Below are 16349 nucleotides of genomic sequence, written 5' to 3'. Positions count from 1 at the left end.
TCATTCCTGGTGGGCGCACAGCCTTGGGTGTGATGTTCTTGGGAGGTGATGTCACGGCAGAGGAAGGCAGGAGACCCAAGGATGTGATGGGGGTGGGTGGCTGCAGAATGGGCATTAGAGGCCAGAGGAGCCTCTTATGGTTCGTGGTATTCCCTGGGGTCTCCGACCCCGGGAATGACTGCTATCCACCCATTGCTCAGTCCAGAATGTGAGCCCCACCCTGCCCCTGCTCCTCACTCACCCCAAACATCACCAGCCCTTGGAATTATCCACAAATCAGCCTGCTTCTTTCCATCCAGTGCCAGCCAAGCATCTTCAACTTGCGGTTCAGTGTTAAAGTGAATGCCACAACCACGCAGTCTCTCTCAGTCCAGAAACTAGGGTGTCTTCCCCAGCCCCACCGCCTACCTCATGCCCACACTTGTCGCGTTTACCGCCTCCCATGGCTCTCCTAGATCTGTCTGCTCACACTGCTAGTCCAGGCCACCATTTACTCTCCTACAGACGATCAAAACGGCTTCCTAGCAAGTCCTGCTTTCCCGAATCCATTCCAAGTCCACTCAGCAGTTGTCAGAATGACGGTTCTGAGCACGAATCTCTTCACACCCACTGCTGTCTAAAGCCTTCAGTGGGCCTCTGCCATTGTTGACTTTCTCAGATGTTTCAAGAAGCACTGGCCCTAGCCTGAGCCTCAAGCCCCATCTCTCGCCAGGGCTGCTCATGTGTGTCCTGTCGCCGTGCTGAGTTTCTCAGTGGCTTGCTTTCTGCTGGGGTAATTTGCAGGACGGTTCCCTCTGCCTGGAATGCACTTCCCACCCATCCCCAATCTCCTCCACTGAGCCTTCCTTTGAACAAGTCCTCTGTGCCTGACCAGCACATTTCTGTCCCTGGGAGGCCCTCTCTCACCACCTGGCTGGGGCTTGTCCCCACCTCACTTGGTGCAGTGCTAACCCCCGTGCCTGAGTCTTTAATGCTTGCTCCCCGCGGCGAGACTGCAAACTCCGCCCCGAAGCCAGCCCCCTGGTTCGTCACGGCCTTGTCCCCAGGCCGGACACGGACTGCGCGTCCCAGGGGATGCACACGGGCGCGGGCGGCAGCGCAGTAAGAACTACAAGTCCCAGCATGCCCCGGACTCTCGACGCCCGGGCCCCGCGGCGGTTGCCTAGCGACCGGGCGTGTCCAGGAAGGTGGGGAGGGGCGGGCCAGGCGCGGGGAGGGACTTCCGGGGCGGCGGTTGCATCAGATTCTGGCAAGCTGTCGCCGCACCCGAGGGTCCGCGATTCCTAGGATGGCAGGTTGTTCCGGGGAGCACAGTGAGTGCGCGCGGCGGTCGGGCGGGGGGCGACCCCGGGCCTGAGGTCCCTGGACTGGAGGGGCGACCCCGGGTCTGAGGTCCCCGGACTGGAGGGATGACCCCGGGTCTGTGGTCGCCGAACTGGAGGGATGACCCCGGGCCTGAGGTCCCCAGACTGGAGAAGTGACCCCGGGTCTGAGTGTGCCGGGCTGGAGGGGTGACCCCGGGTCTGAGGGCGGCGCGTCCCCGGGCTGGGCGAGGTGTCTGGCGTGACCCCTGGGCTGGGCCAGCGCTCCTCGCCCTCCGTCCCCCGCGGGACCCAGCCCTGGCCCTAGCGCTCTCACTGGGTTGTGCCGAGGTCCTCTCGCGCCCCATCCCGCGGAGGTGGCCCTGCATGTCCCCCGACTGATCCCTGGATTTTGGGGCCAGGCAAAGCTGGAGCGTTGTTTTGGTTTCCGCCCAGCCCGGGCAGCATCTCGGGGGTGGGCAGAGGGCGCCTAGGCTGCCACTTAGGAAATTGGGGCCGAGGAAGTGAGGCACGCCCCCACACACACACATGAAAGGACTTGGGGTTTTACTGTGCAGCTGCAAACAGTGGCCATAGGCGTTTGCCTGGTCACGGCGTTATTGCCCCACTTTATTGCCGCCCAGGAGGTTCTGTGAGCAGCTCTGGCTCTGCCCATCCTGTTGTTCCTGTCACCAGCCGGTAGGCAAGTGCATCCCCAGGCTGCCATCCCAGGAGCACTGGGTCTTGTTCCGCCATCCCTCATGCAAGATTGCGCGGGAGAGACCAGAGATCGTCACTCACATTCCTAAGTCTGGAGCCAACTTTCCTCAGGAAGAATTAGCAGTGTATACAGTTTTTATTTCGGCTGGAGAAAATCAGGTGCAGGTTTTTCTGAGACACCGCCACCTCCACCCGCGGTTGAGGCTGTCCAAGGCTTCCTTGGCGCTCTGGGGTTCTAGGTGGGCAGCTGTCACCTCCTGGGTAATCTGGTGACGTGGGAGGCACCAGATGCCAGGGCTGCTGTCCCCTACTAGTACCCACCTTCCAGGCACTCTGCATTCCGCCTGACAGGTGTGCCTGGATTCCGGTGTCATCAACACCCGCCGCATAGCCCGGCCGCCCTCACCGTTCATCCAGACCCCTAAGAAAGAGCCGCGTGGTTCGCGTCCCCCACGCGGAGCCATCCGGCTGGGCTTGGGTCCCCACGCTGCCCCTTCCTCACAGCACGGCAGGGAAGTCGTCCTGCCTCTGAGGACGTGTGCGTGGTAAAGGCGTCAGCAGATGTACGTCTGGGCTTAGACCTGTGCCTGGCATGCGGTAGGCGCCTGTGTCCACCTGGGAAACCACAGGATGTTTCTTTGTTGTTTTATGAGCGAAAGTGTGTTTTGGGTTCGTCTGTGAAGACAAATGACATTATTGTGTTTTTTTTTTTTTAAATTGCTTCCGCACTTGAGGTTTTCAGAGCCTTGATAAGATTGGCCTGGTTTTGGAGATGGACGCGTAGGTTGGGGTCAACCCTCCCGGCTGTCGGACAGCTGACAGTCTTTCCTAGTCTTAAACCTTAGGGCAGCATCTCCTACCCCGTGCTCGGCTCCAGGACGTAGCCCGCCTGCTGTTTCCGTGACTGCTGCCCCCCCCACACACACACCCTGTCCCGAGGCTTCCCCTCAAGGACGAGAATGTAGACCATCCTCTGAGGACACAGGAAATAAAATGAAGTGGTAAAGGCTTCATTGATATGGCTCCCAGCGTTCTACATGTTCTTGGTTTCCAGTTTCTGGATGCGTTTTATTCCCAAGGTTGGATTCATCAAATGTGACCGTCTTCCCAGACTTTTCACGGAGGCCCTCCTCTAGAATATTCTTCCCATTTCAGATCATCTTCCCTAAGTGGACTGAGAGCATCTGTTTGGTCCCCTGTGATGGCACTGAGTTTGCAGCTTCTTTGTAGCTCGAAGGTGCGCAGGCACGGTGCCTATTCCAGGGCCTGGTTGTCTTGGAAGACGCGTCTCACCTCTGAGGACCCCCGGGGTGGACGGAGCTCGTGTCCCAGGCGTTGCCCTTCAGACTCGGGGCACTCTCTGTGGCCGCCTGTGAGGTCAGACTGGAGGTTTAATTTTTTATACATTTCCAATCAATGTTCATGATAATACTGCAGCTAGCATTTTTCTCAGCACAAGTCTGTGCCAGGCCCTGCTCTAAAGACATCTGTTATCGCCTGTAATCCTGAGAGCGACCCTGTGTGGTGCATAGGCCCTTATGTTCCTGTCCAGGTGAGATTCCTGAGGCTCAGAGAAGTGGGTTGTCCAGGGTCACACAGCTAGCCAGAGGCGCGGCCAGGCCTCCTCCGGTCAGTGTGATGGCAGCGGGATCTTCAGCACCGTGCCCTGCTCCCTTTGATGATTCTGTTGAGAATTACGGGAGCCCCAGTGCCCAAGGGAGTCAAGGCAGAGCAGAGGCTAGAGCTGATAGGCTTTGCTGTTTCCCGTTCTTACCAGGTGGGAGGAAGGAGGACTGCAGGTTGCTGCGAGCGGAGCCCCAGAGCAGGTTTAAATGCTGGTGGGAGGGCGGGGGCGCCGTGCGGGGCTTGCCGTTTCACGTCAGGAGTGCGGTTCATGTGATGTGGACGCGGTTCTTGAGTTTGTGTGGTTTCAGGAAACGTGTTGTAAAGACTTGGGCTTTCTAAACGGTGGTCATCACAGTCGCAGATGCCTGCCCTGCTCGGGAGCGCTCCTCTAACCTTGGCATCGCAGGCCGAGAGTCAGACCACAGGCTGGCCCAAAGCCGTGCCCACTTCACGGCTGGCCTGTGCGTGTGTTTCCTCCGTGGCCTTCATGCAGCTGCTGCAGTGAGCCCAGCGACTGTGGGGCCTGGAAGCCCGTCCTCCCACTGCGCCCTGGGCACCGCCCCTCCGGCCTGAGGACAGCCTTCCTTTATGAAGGTCTGAGCTGCTCCAGACGGCGCATTCTACATGTGTGTGTAGTCCCCGGGTAAACTCCTCCAGGGCGAATCTGATAATAAGAACACTAATGCGGGAGTGATTATGATAATAATAGTAATGGCAAACCCATTGGGCGCTGGCTGAGTGCCAGGAGGCATTTTAAACATTTGACAAGTGTAATTTTGCTTAATGCTCAACAGCTTTACGAGGCGTGTGTTGTCTGAGCCTGTTTCCCCACAGGAGGCGACGGCCGGCCGGGGGGCCTGGCGCTGGTCCTCCAGGGCCACCTCCCCAGCAGCCCGCCCACCAGCAGTTCCCTCAACTAGTGTCTTAGCGCTTTCAAGCCGTCCGCTGGTTAGAACATTTTACGTTTTTTTTCTCAGCATAGAAATAACATAAGGTAGAAGGTGGGCAGGGAAGAAAACAGAGGGAAATAATCGCCTGGAGCCCCGCTCGACACAGACAGCCAGTGTGAGTGTGTGGGGAGTTCCCTGCCGTCTGCTTTGCTCGCTGGAAGACGTTTTTTGGGGAGACAATCTCTCCGTCTGCCTGCTATTTGGGGCTTCCGGGCGCTTAGGATCTTGAAATTGCCGGGCCGCTGTTCTCAGAGTGGTGCTGTCATCTCTTGCTTTGTTTCCCCTCCCTCCCTCCGTGTCTGGTCCTGGCACACATAGTTGCACGAGGAAGATGCTAGGAGATAGGAAAGAGGGTTGGGAGCGGGCAGCGTTGGGGTAACAGCTTCCGAAGGACGGCCACCCCGTCCTGGGATGTTTCCCACCTCCCGGCTCTGTCCACACCTCTGGCAGGTCCTCAGACTTCTCTTCAGTGAACTGAATTTTCTTCATCCTAACAGAGGGGCATGGCCAGCAGCCACCTAGCAGACGGCTGAGCTGTTGGAGGAATGTCACCGGGTAAAACAGAAGTTCCCTGGAAGGAAGGTGCTGTGCAGAAGGCTTCCGAGAAGTCTGACATTTGTTTCGTTAGGTTTTCCCGGGTGCTGGCTTAGTGGTGCCCAGAACTGCCCTGTCGGTGCCGCCTTCCTGTCCCTGGGTTTCCTCTTCAGCAGGAAGAGAGCGTGTCTAATCAGAGTCTCGACCTTGGTGACTGTGAGGCGGGGGTCATGAGGACAGGCCCCCTCCGTAGAAGAGTGGGAGACACAGATCTGCCTGGAACTTCCTTCTCTGTGTCAGACGCGGACACGGGGCCTGTGAGGATGGGGGCTGCTCCCGACAGCCCTCGGGCTGGGTCCTTAGAGCCTCCTGCTCAGGAGAGGGCAGGAGAGCTGGGGCGGCAGCTACTCAAGGGCCCTCGTGGGCCCTGGGACCCTGCTGGCACCTGCAGCAGGGAGGCGTCCGCCTCTGTGTCCCTTTGCTTCCTTGGACAGTTCCAAGGCCCCAAGTGCAAAGTGGCTTGTTCTCCTTGCAGGGCTGGCGCGAAGCAGAAGCAGCACCCCCTGGAGGTGTGCACCTTGGGGCAGCAGGGCTCCCGCTGAGCAAGCCATTGGGCCTCAGAAGCTGCTCTAGACTCGCCAGCCGAGGCCCCAGAATGACAGCTGCAGCCCAGCCCACCACAGGCCGTACTGCACTTTGAGATGCACTCTGCTGCTCGCTCATTCATTTATTCTGCAGATTTATCGAGTGTCTAGAATGTTCCAGGCTCAGTTCTAGATGCCGAGTATGTCTGCTGAGGAAATAAAGCAGCGCAGAATGACTGGAAACAGGGGAGACAGTAAAGGACAGACAGAAGGAGTGGAAGTTAGAAATAAGTGCTCTGGAGAAGGAAAGCAGGAAGGGGTGGGACTCCGGGGGCGGGTGGTCATTTGGAACAGTGTCTGGGAAGGCCTCCTGGAGAAGGGGACACTGAGCGGAGCCTGAGGAAGGGAGGGAGCCTGGCCCCGTCTGCGGGAGCGTTCCTGGCAGGGACGGTGGGACAAGAGACCCTGCAAAGGGAGCAGAGCAGGCTCCTGTGGGGTGAGCAGGGACCCGTGTGGCTAGAGTGGGGTGCGTGAGGTGGGGACGGGAGCTGATGTGAGACAGGTCTGGAGGCCCACGTGGGGCTGTCCTGAGGCCTGGGTAAGGCCTGGTCTTGTTGAGTGAGGTGGGGGGTCGAGAGGCAGCGGTGTGAGCTTGCACTCTCAGCAGGGCCGCTGTGTTGTGCAAAGCCAGGATGCCTGTGGAGCGGCCTGCAGCGAGGGATTCGGGTGAGAGAGGGGCTGGGCCCTTGCCGTGGCAACCACGGGGATCCGGTTGAAAGTGGAGTCCCTGAACTGTGCCGTTGGTTGGCTGTGGGGGTTCCTGAGGATAATTTGTGCAGGAGCGTGACTCCAGTTGAGATGGAAGGATGTGCGAAGCAGTGGCCCCTCGTGGCCACATGGAATGTGCGACCGTCCTATTGGCATCGGATGAGACAGGCCTCTGTGCTGGAACCTTCCTGGGGTGCAGTCGGGAGGAGCAGGCGGTGTTTCTGGAAAGCCTTGTCTGAAGCTCAGCATCCATTTGAGAGCTCAGGGAAGATTTTTCCTGTTGTTGCTGACACCTTTCCTATAGGTGAAGAGGTCAGGATTCGGGACATGCCTGGGAAGCCAGTGTCCCTGGAGACTGGGCCCTGGGGAGTCACCGTACCGCTCCCCTGGGGCGCCCTGGGACCGTTGGGGTGGTTCACGTTGCAGCAGCTTGGAAAATGCTGCAGGCTTCCGTCCTCCTATTAGTGGGTTCCTGCTCATCCTTGCTGACCCCAGCGAGTCCGGGAGGTCGTGTGGGCAGGACCCAAGTGGGGCTTCCCTGTAGTGGAAGCAGGTGCAGAAAGGCGTCTGTGTATGCAGCTGCTCCCCCCACATGCTCTGCCGTCTGTTTTCAGGAGTTGTGTGGGCTTGTTTGGGGTGATTTTCCTGTTCCTGTGCTGGGCAGGTAAACGGAGATAGGGAGGAAGAGGTCAGAGGTGGGCACATGGCTGTGTAGGTCCGGGTCTCCTCCCCATCCAGAGCCGTCCCTGCCATGGGTCCTACATGATGACCTAGTGACCTCGTGGTGTCAGGCAGCTCACTCTGGGCTCAGGCGTCGGGGTGTCTGCCCTGTGCCCAGGAAGAAGGCTGTGCCTGGCAAAGCGAGAGGGGACGGGCCTGTCCTTTCCCCCTCTGAGCTGACTCCTGGGCCGAAGGGGCTTCTGTGTGGAGGGGAAGAAGCCCTGGTCCTTTTTCCACAGTCCCCTCAGAAAATAAAACCAAAATCAGTGGGGGGTGAGGCTTGGATGCGGCTCAGGCTTGTGGGCTCAGGGACCAACCTCCTTCCCGCAGACGAGGGCCTGGTGCCACCCAAATTGCCTCTGCCTCCCTGCTTTTGTGGGGGGCTGCGTCTGTGCCCCCCTGGCCAAAGATGCACCCACCCGGCCATTTGTTAAAGCAGTGACAGCAGGTTTTACTCAGTGACCGAAGGCAGGAAGAGCTGAGCTGGGCCGGATTTGTGCAGAGGCTGGGGCGAGGGCCCCGGGGCGCAGTAAAGGGGGAAGGAGGGAGAGGGCAGGGGAGGGGCGAGCGGGACCCAGTACAGTCAGGGAGATGAAAGTCACAAAGGGTGGTGAGGTCAGGGCCTTGGGCCAGCCGTGTCCACTAGCTGGTGATTATTGGAGTTAGGAGTCTGTCCTCCCACAGATGGGAGAGGGGCCCACCCTTCCTGAAGATCCCCTCTGAGAGGGATGGGCTTCGGGTCGCTGAGGGAGATGCTCGTGGGTTCTGGGATACATGGAGTCACAGTTGTCAGCCTTTTCAGTCATCGCTCTGAGAGGGAGGGCCAGGCATGTGGTCAGCTGCTGGCTCGAGCTCTCTCAGGCAGGCGTGTCAGGTGGCTGCCGTCCTCCTAGGGCACAGCCTTCGGCTGCTAGAAGCCTTGCTAGAGCAGGGGTCTGGACCGCGTCCTTAGGGCCGAGACTTCTGCATCCTCGCCCACCCTCGTTGTCCCTCCCGAGGCCCGGACGAGAGGTGTGCCACTGCAGAAAAGGGGCTGTGTGCGTGTTTGTTTATTTTGAGTTTTTCTTTAATTGAGGTGAAATTACTGTTTTAAAGTGGACGATGATTGAGTGGCGTTTAGTGCATTCGCAATGTGGTGCAACCACAGCTCTATCCGGTTCCAGAACATTTTCATCTCCCCACACTGAAAACCCCATTTCCCCGTGCCCAGCCCCAGGCAGCCGCTTGTCTGCGTTCTGTCTCGGTGGACGTTTCAGGGTTGACACCCAGGCGCCCCATCTTTGTGGACTCTCGCCCGAGGCCTCTGTCCCCTGACTGACATCGTGTGCCTCTGTCTTTGCAGCTCCCGACTACAGGTCCATCCTGAGCATTAGTGACGAGGCAGCCAGAGTGCAGGCCCTGAACGAGCACCTCAGCACGCGTAGCTATGTGTAGGGGCACTCGCTGTCCCAGGCAGACGTGGACGTGTTCAGTCAGCTCGCGGCCCCTCCCGCTGATGCTCGGCTCTTCCATGTGGCTCGCTGGTTCAGGCACATAGAAGCGATCCTGGGCGGCCCCTGCAGCAGAGGCGAGCCCTGTGGGCTCCAAACAAGTGAGTAGCAGAGCGGCCTCCCCAGCCGTTAGGAGCTCTCCCGTCGGCGGCCCCCTCCCAGGTCAGGACCTTTCTCCATTGCCCCATGGATGCTCGGTGCTGGTTGGCAGCAGTGCCCTGGAGGAGCCCACGGGCTGGCTCCTGTCACCAGGTGCAAGCAAGTGGACTGGTGGGCCGACCAGCGCTCCCTGCTAGAGGTTAGGATAAAACACGCCGAGAAGTTGACTCTGCAGGACCAGGACCCCCGCGGTTGCTGTAGCGGAGCTGTGGGGGGCGCATGCCGCCTGGGGGTCCAGCAGGGCTGAGCCGAGGGCTCCGGCCTTGGCGTTTCCTCCAGCTCCTGCCTGGCTCGATGTGACATGGCTCTGTTTGTGTATTCTGTCCGTCTATTGCCGTGGTTTGTCCCTCAGATGTGGAAGTGTTAAGTCCTAAAGCAGGATTGATTGACATTGAACTTCTGAACGTCAGCCGTGAACCATTTCTCGGCTTGGAGGTGGAATCAGTTGCGTGGCTGTGGTTCCATCCTGTGACTGCTGGGGTGTCCATACTAGCGCGGCCCCTGTCATTTTGGGGGAGCTTCTGGAGAGTCTCTGGGCTCAGTTCACATGTGGGCTCTCTTTCTCCTCTGATGTGTCATCCAGGGGTCCTTCGTCCCGTAACGGCCTCGATGCCCTTGAGCAGCTCAGTCCCACCGCGGCTTTGAGCACCCCCCACCTTCACAGTGGGGTGGGCCACATGCTGTCTCTGGTGGTCCCTGCTGGGCTAGGTGCCCCCCTGGGGGCTTTCCAGACTTCTGCAAGTGCGGCATTTGGAACATTCCACAATGCCTGTACTGCTGGTCGGGTCCACTGATCCCCCTGCGTGAGCAGCTGTTCGTGGGGTGTCTTTTCTCTGAGAGAAGGGTGTATTTGGTTTTCTGGGTAATCCTGCAGTAAACAGGATTGCAGCTAGGGTGGGAGCATTGGTCTGTGGGTCCGGTGCAGTGACCGAGGTGACTTCTTGGTGTCAGGCATGTTGTCTCTGAAAGGCTCAGGTATCAGGTTGACCCTCAGGCCCCAGCTCCCATGGCACAGCCTTTGGAGGCCGAGATCAGGGAGAATCTGGGGCTCCCCACCTCGCCAGAAGCCTGTCTGGTCTTCCATGCAGGGAACTTGTTGAAAGACTGATGTAGACACATGTCCTCTTAAGCATCATGAGATAAGAAAGAGTCTGCCACTCGAGGCAAGGCGTGGCCCGGCTAATGAGGGAGGCGGCTCTAGGCTGACTCAGAGGCGGGTGGAGGAGGCACCCTGGACGGCATGCATAGGATTGTCCTGCCTCCTATCATTTCCAAGTCACTTTGTCACCGAGGCCATGCAGGAGTCCACCAGGGACCTATGTGCCCAGGGGATGGCATGTGTTAGGTCGGCTGGCCTGCAAGACAGGGCTGGGGTCCAGCCCTGCTGCCTGTCAGCCTGTGGCCTCCAGCAGGTCCCAGAGCCCTCGGAGTCCGACATCCTCATCTACTGCCTGGAATGGCAGGAGCCGAGCATCCGCCTCCCCACATTGCCGCCAGGACCGGAGCAGCTGCCCATCTCAGACATCTCTGAAGGCCTGTCCTGGGCGGGAGCACCACCTCTTCCAGCCCCTCTCTCCGCAGCACCCCATCTGCCTTCCCTCCGAGTCCCTGTTCCTGCTGGAGGTTCCGTCCCTGCTGGGCATCCGGTCAGCACCAGGTGTCATAGCTGGTCCCCGTTCCCTCTGCTGACCCCCAGTCTATGTCCCTGTGCCACCTTCGTGCCCTCCATGTCCTCTCCTCTTGGCCATGGGCCCCAGCAGCCCAAGGGACCCTCTGAGACATGGGAGGTCAGGCCATAGCTCTGCCTAAGCCCCTTCCCTGCCTCTCTCTTTCTTCTGCTACCCCATCTCCGTCTCATCGCCTCCTCTCTGCGGCGCCAGCATGGCAGGTCCGCTCCACTCAAGGCCCCATCTTTGCTGTGTCTGTGTCTGGAGCGCCCCTCATCCAGAGCAGGGCTCCCAGCCGACGGCCTTCCTCCCAGGACCCCTCTGCCACCCGCCACATCCATCCCCCCAGGATGTGTGCTCTTCCCTGAGAATACCCGGCAGGCACGGGGCCGTCGGATGCTGAGGCCATGCGTGTGGGAATATAAGCGTTCGTGCTTCTCTCTCCTTTGTGGCCGACAGCCCTATGTCCCTATGAAGTGCTTCTCTGCCCTCCGTGGCAGGGGACCATTAATTATGTAAGGGAACGCTAGTGAAAATGTCTTCGTATTAAATCAAAAGTCCCTGTCCAGTATTTCCCAGTTTTTCCCTTAGGCAAATAGACTTTGTATATGCCAAACTTCCCTGAACCTGTCACCAGCCGTGTGGCAGTAGCAGCCCTTTGGGGAGCTAGAAAGCCTGAGTGTGACCCAGTGTCCAGGACAGTGTCCCGCTGGCCAGGGTCTGGGCCAGCTGTGTCCTGTCACCAGCCGTCTCAAGTCTTCTCCAATGGGCCTTCGGTCCTCTGATGCCCGAGCCCTTGGTGCTGAGCAGGACGGTCGCTGATGGTCGTCTGGTTCACCTCAGTGTGTGGGGCGACTCTGGCCAGCATCCCCAGTCATCCCGGGTGGAGTTCCAGGGTCTGAGCGAGGGAGGGGGTTGACGGAGTCCTGAAGTGGCAGATTGACCGTCACCTCACCGTGGACTGAGAGTTCCCTTCGAGGGCGTTGGCTGCATTTAGGGTGACCCTTAGTCAGCATCTGGTGTTTGCGTGAGGATTCGGACTTTTCCCAGTGGGAGAACCTGTGAGTTTGCTGGCACTTAGCTCGAATAAGAGCTCCTGTTGAGCGCTGTCTATCTGTCTCCCTCCCTCCCCATTCGTCTGCTCCTCTCCTTGCTGGCAGGCTGTTGCAGGCACACACACAGGGCACACGCACGCACGCACACACAGCAGCTGCCTTCCTCCTCTCCCCTTCGCCTGTCCGTTACGCACATCCTCTGTCTGGTGGACAAGACCTTGGGTGAATGGCGGAGCCCAGGACTGACTACTCTGTGACTCCGGTGGGAAGCAGCGTGTAGTGATCTGTTGGCTGCATTTGTCATCGATTCAAGGAGGCTGTGCAGGGTCTCACCTGTCGTCAAACCGTCTGGCATGAGGGAGAAGCCCTCTGCAGAGAGGGGCGGAGAGGGGAGTGGACACACAGAGGGCAGCTCAGTGCGCCAGGGACACAGGCCTTGCCGAGGCCTCCACCTCGTGGGCCCGTCCTGGGGCGGGCCTGGGGCAGCAGCCGTGCCTGCAGGTGTGCACAGTGGAGTGCGCCACAAAGCCAGCTCTGGTGCGAGGACTAAAGGGAACAGCTGGGTTCGGGGCACAGGAGCAGAGCCTTGGGAGTGGTTGGAATGTCACCAGACACCCATGAGGTGCAAATAATCACCTTTTCAGTTAGCACAGACTGACCCACAAGCGCCTCCTCGTGACCCATGAGCTGTGTCGGACGCTGTGCACACGGAGCGAGCAGGCGGGCCCATGTTTGAAGCCCAGTGGGATGTGATGGGCGTGGACACGTCGTGGAGGCGTTCTCCCGCCGTGCTGGGGTTGGGGGTTGTCGTGGGATCCCTGCCGCGCAGAATGGGAGCACAGCAAAACAGGGAAGCAGTTGCATTTGACTGGGTGATGCTGACAGAGATTCATGTTAATGTTGTTTCACATTTTGCTGAAAACAAGATTTCTGTTGTAAAAGCAAACACGCAGTGTGACTTGCATTTCCTGTGACCTGGCCGCTCTCTCTGCCCTCGCAGGTAAAGGCCGGCGGGTGCAGCCTCAGTGGTCTCCTCCGGCCGGGTCCGAGCCGTGCAGGCTCCGCCTTTACAACAGCCTCACCCGGAACAAGGTGAGGAGGGATCCCATGGGGGCGGGGCAGACACGGCTCTGTCGGGGCCCAAGGTGCCCTTTCAAAACACACAGGTGTTGTCTGTGCCTCACGGTGGCCTGCCCTGGAGTGCCCGCAATCCAGGTGTGGGATCCTTGAGCTCCTCACGTGGACTCTCTGTGTGGCCTGACGAGGAGCTGTCCTCTGAAACTTGACACACTCATGTTATACCTCGCTGGGAAGCCTGCCCATTGGCTTCTGGGCATGGAGCACCCAGAGTAGGCTTTTGAGCCCTGCCCAAGTGTAAATGCTCGGGGTCATTCAGAGCCGAGCCAAGTATTGGCATGCTCTCGGAGAGGACACGTGGCAGCAGCAGACATCACAGTACAAGCCAAGCAGAAGTAGCAACACAGTGGACCTGTCCAGTGTTGCTGGGAGCTGAGCAGGTTTCGAGAAGACTTTGAGTGGGGTTTGCTTGGTTGGTTCTGCTCAGCGTGGCCCGTGGCTCCAGAGATTCTGAAAAGGGCTCTGGCCGTGGGCTGATTGCGTGTCCATCAGCAAGCACACTTAGCAGACGGGAGACAGGGTGTCCTTCATGGGCTGGGTTGATGCCGGCGGCCCCTGAATTGATCCGACAGTGTCGGCGTGCAGAGCAGTTGCAAAGAGCGCTTGGATCCAGCGGTCCTTGCCTCTACGCCAGGCTCCTCCAGGAGCGCGGACGCTGGGCAGCTGCTCGAGACCTGTGTCTTCATCTGTGAAAGGAAGAGCGCAGCGCCCACCTGCTCTCACTGTTTCTAGGAGCAGGTGTAGGTCAGTCTAAGTGCTCGGCGCAGGGCGGGCCCGGCCTAGGCGCTCCCTCAGTGCGGCTGCTGCTGCTGCTAACGAGGCAGCTTTCCAACAAAGTGGCCCATGCGTTTCCTCCACCTCCAGCCCCCCTGAGGGGTGGGAGCCAGGGAGGAAGAGGGCCTCCTCATCCTCGGGAACCTGGCCTCGAGAGTCCGATTGCCCCCCGTGCTGAGACTTTGTGACTTCTTTTAGTAAAACAAAACGGCCCTTGCTAAATCGTCTATGAACCGACAGACCTCAGGGTTCTCCTCGCGGCTGGTTGGGGTGTTCCTGCGCGACGCCTCACCCTTCTTGTAACTGTCGTTCTTCTGCTTCTCACTAAGGACGTGTTTATACCTCAAAGTGGGAAGAAGGTGACGTGGTACTGCTGTGGGCCGACCGTCTACGACGCCTCTCACATGGGGCACGCCAGGTAGGGCCTGCTGCTGGGGCTGCACACGTGCGGGGCCCCGGGGAGCAGCTCAGCTCCTGAGGCTTGATGGGAAAATCCACCCTGGACTTCTTTCTCTTGATTTGAAGATAGACATTTTCATTTCATAAGAAGCCATATTCTCTGTAGAAAACTTAGAGAATACTGACAGCCAATAAGGACAGCGCCCCGCAGCCCCACTGTTGATCTCTTGGACTGTACCCACACGCTTTTTTCCGTGTGCCTTAAAGTTTTCCTCACCCTGAAGCTCGGGGGGGATGTTTCCCAGACACTCAGACCTGGGGCCTAGTGGATGCTGACCCCGTGGTGGTCTCGGGGTACCGTGTGTAAGGGCAGCTGGCTGTGGGGGAAATGCCACGGCCTCCTTTCCCTTGTTCATGTCTTCATTGCGATGCCGAGATGATGCGCCGAGTGTGCAGTTTGCAAATGCCTGTCTTTTCGTTGCTGCAGGTCCTATATCTCTTTCGACATCCTGAGACGAGTGCTGAGGGATTACTTCAAATTCGACGTCTTCTACTGCATGAACATCACAGACATTGACGATAAGGTAAGGGGAGCTTGCAAGATGAAATTTCAGAAACAATGGATGTTACGAAGGCAGAAAAGACTTTTGGATGTGTCGATAAAAGAAGGTGGGCTTGAACGAGCTCAGGTCTTGACTGGTAAACATTATTTGAACCCCCTCAATCAGCTGGTATCTCAGTTTATGCAAATGGTGTTCTCTTGCATTTAGATGTTTAGATGCTTTTTGAAACCTGCATGTTCAGGGCCCAGGTTGGCTAAATGTTAATGCTCCGTGGTGCTTCACGGAAGGAAGCACATGGTTTTGTGTGTGGCACTGCGTGGGAAGGTGGGGCCGGCCTGTGTCCTCCACGTCGGAAAGGTGACTGTGGAGCAGTCTCTGCACCAGGAGGTGTGGCCCTTGGGCACCGCTGGGCAGTCGGGTGATGGAGGGCGATGATGTTCCCCCAGGCTGTGCACGGCCGGGGCCCACGGCTGCCCCTCGCTCAGAGTCCACCTGCTGCACAGAGATTGAAGCAGGCTCTGCGCACAAGCCACGTGTTGCCTTTTCTCTTTCCAGATCATCAAGAGGGCCCGGCAGAACTACTTGTTTGAGCAGTACCGGGAGAAGAGGCCCCGGGCAGCGCAGCTCCTGGAGGATGTTCACGCCGCCCTGAAGGTGGGCCCGTCGCTGCCTGCTCCCTGATTCCTGGTCTCGGCCCTCGGCCCTCGGCCATTCCTCATCACTGTGCCTAGAGTAGTGGCTGCCCTCAGCAGGCCTCATAAAGTATACGGCACCCAAGCCAGTTCCATCAGGGCTCACTGAAGTCTTGACTGATGTGGGCCCTTGGGCCAAGTCGCCAGGAGAGAAACGCATGGCCGGGGGAGTGGATTAGGGGACTGTTCCTGCCACTCATGGGAAAATGTCAGGACTCGTCACCGTGCCGCTACGCTACACTTACCTGTCAAAGGCTCCTAACATTGCTATCAAATCTTCCACCTGAGGTCACAACCAAGTCAGATCCTTTTGACTGAGATGCAGAAGCCGTGCCAGCTTCTTAAATTTGTAATACTGGAAATTTTCAGAGTTATTTGAAGAAATTAATTCTTGCTAATTTAATATTTTAATTTGGAATAAACAGTATTACAAATTATAATATTCCATAGTCAAATAGAGCAAGTCATTTTATTCTCCTCAGTAATTACAGTAATAATTACTGGTGTGCTTATACCGCTTTATCTCTGAAAGAATAGGAATAAAATTAGAGCTTAGCAATCTTTTCTGCCAACGAGGTGAGGGCCCAGTAGGCTGTGGGCGCCTTTGTGACAGAGGTGGCCGGTGGCACCTCTCGAGGTCCGTAGATGACACCTCGTGTCGTCCCTAGCGTAGTCTTAGGAGTGCTGCTCTCACAGCCACTGTCCGTCAGAGAGAGGGAGGTGGGGCGCCCTGCCCGGGGTGGTGTGAGGAGGCAGCAGCAGGGGGCTTCCTGGGCCGGGCAGCAGGGTCTCTGCTACCGTCCTGCCGCTTGGGGAGAGCTAGGAGGACACTCTCAAGGACACACTTCCTAGTGGCCGCAGGCAGTGGGAAGCCCTGGTCTCTGCTGCGCTGAGTAGCCTTTGAGGGCAGGGTCTGCTGGGCAGTGTCTGACAGCCTTGCCTTCTCCTCACGCTTGTAGCCGTTTTCGGTAAAACTCAGTGAGACCACGGATCCCGACAAAAAGCAGATGCTTGAACGCATTCAGCACGCGGTGAAGCTAGCCGCAGAACCGCTGGAGGAAGCGGTGCGGCGTGACCTCGCTGGAGAGGAGGAGCTCAGCAGCCACGTGGAGGTGAGGTTTGGAGTGAGTCGGGCCAGCCCTGTGCATGGAAGGGGCTCCCTGCACGCAGACGTGGGGCTGTGTTAGCACCCAGCACCCTGGGCCGGGCC

General features: G+C 58.5%; 1 protein-coding gene across 7 annotated transcripts in view; it reads left to right on the top strand.

Moving 5' to 3' along the window:
- Positions 1-1140: 1140 nt before the first annotated feature.
- The window catches only part of CARS1 (cysteinyl-tRNA synthetase 1), a 50496-nt gene continuing 35287 nt past the window's right edge, over positions 1141-16349 (top strand). For 2 of the 7 annotated variants that reach the window (XR_011424157.1, XM_070230262.1), the window contains exons 1-7: positions 1161-1313; positions 8546-8794; positions 12575-12666; positions 13815-13903; positions 14372-14468; positions 15003-15101; positions 16099-16251. Coding sequence is in view for 4 of the 7 variants with exons in the window: in XM_070230262.1 (XP_070086363.1) it covers positions 13890-13903; positions 14372-14468; positions 15003-15101; positions 16099-16251 (363 nt within the window). In the remaining 3 variants the exon portion in view is untranslated. Of the gene's footprint in view, positions 1314-8545; positions 8795-12574; positions 12667-13814; positions 13904-14371; positions 14469-15002; positions 15102-16098; positions 16252-16349 lie in introns of all 7 variants that reach the window. The other 5 variants (XR_011424156.1, XM_070230260.1, XM_070230264.1 and 2 more) reach the window with 4 other exon arrangements.

The sequence above is a fragment of the Equus caballus genome, chromosome 12, assembly GCF_041296265.1.
Source record: "Equus caballus isolate H_3958 breed thoroughbred chromosome 12, TB-T2T, whole genome shotgun sequence".
Taxonomy (NCBI): Eukaryota; Metazoa; Chordata; class Mammalia; order Perissodactyla; family Equidae; genus Equus; species Equus caballus.
Note: the sequence above shows the minus strand (reverse complement) of the source record. Positions and strands in the feature narration are given on the sequence as shown.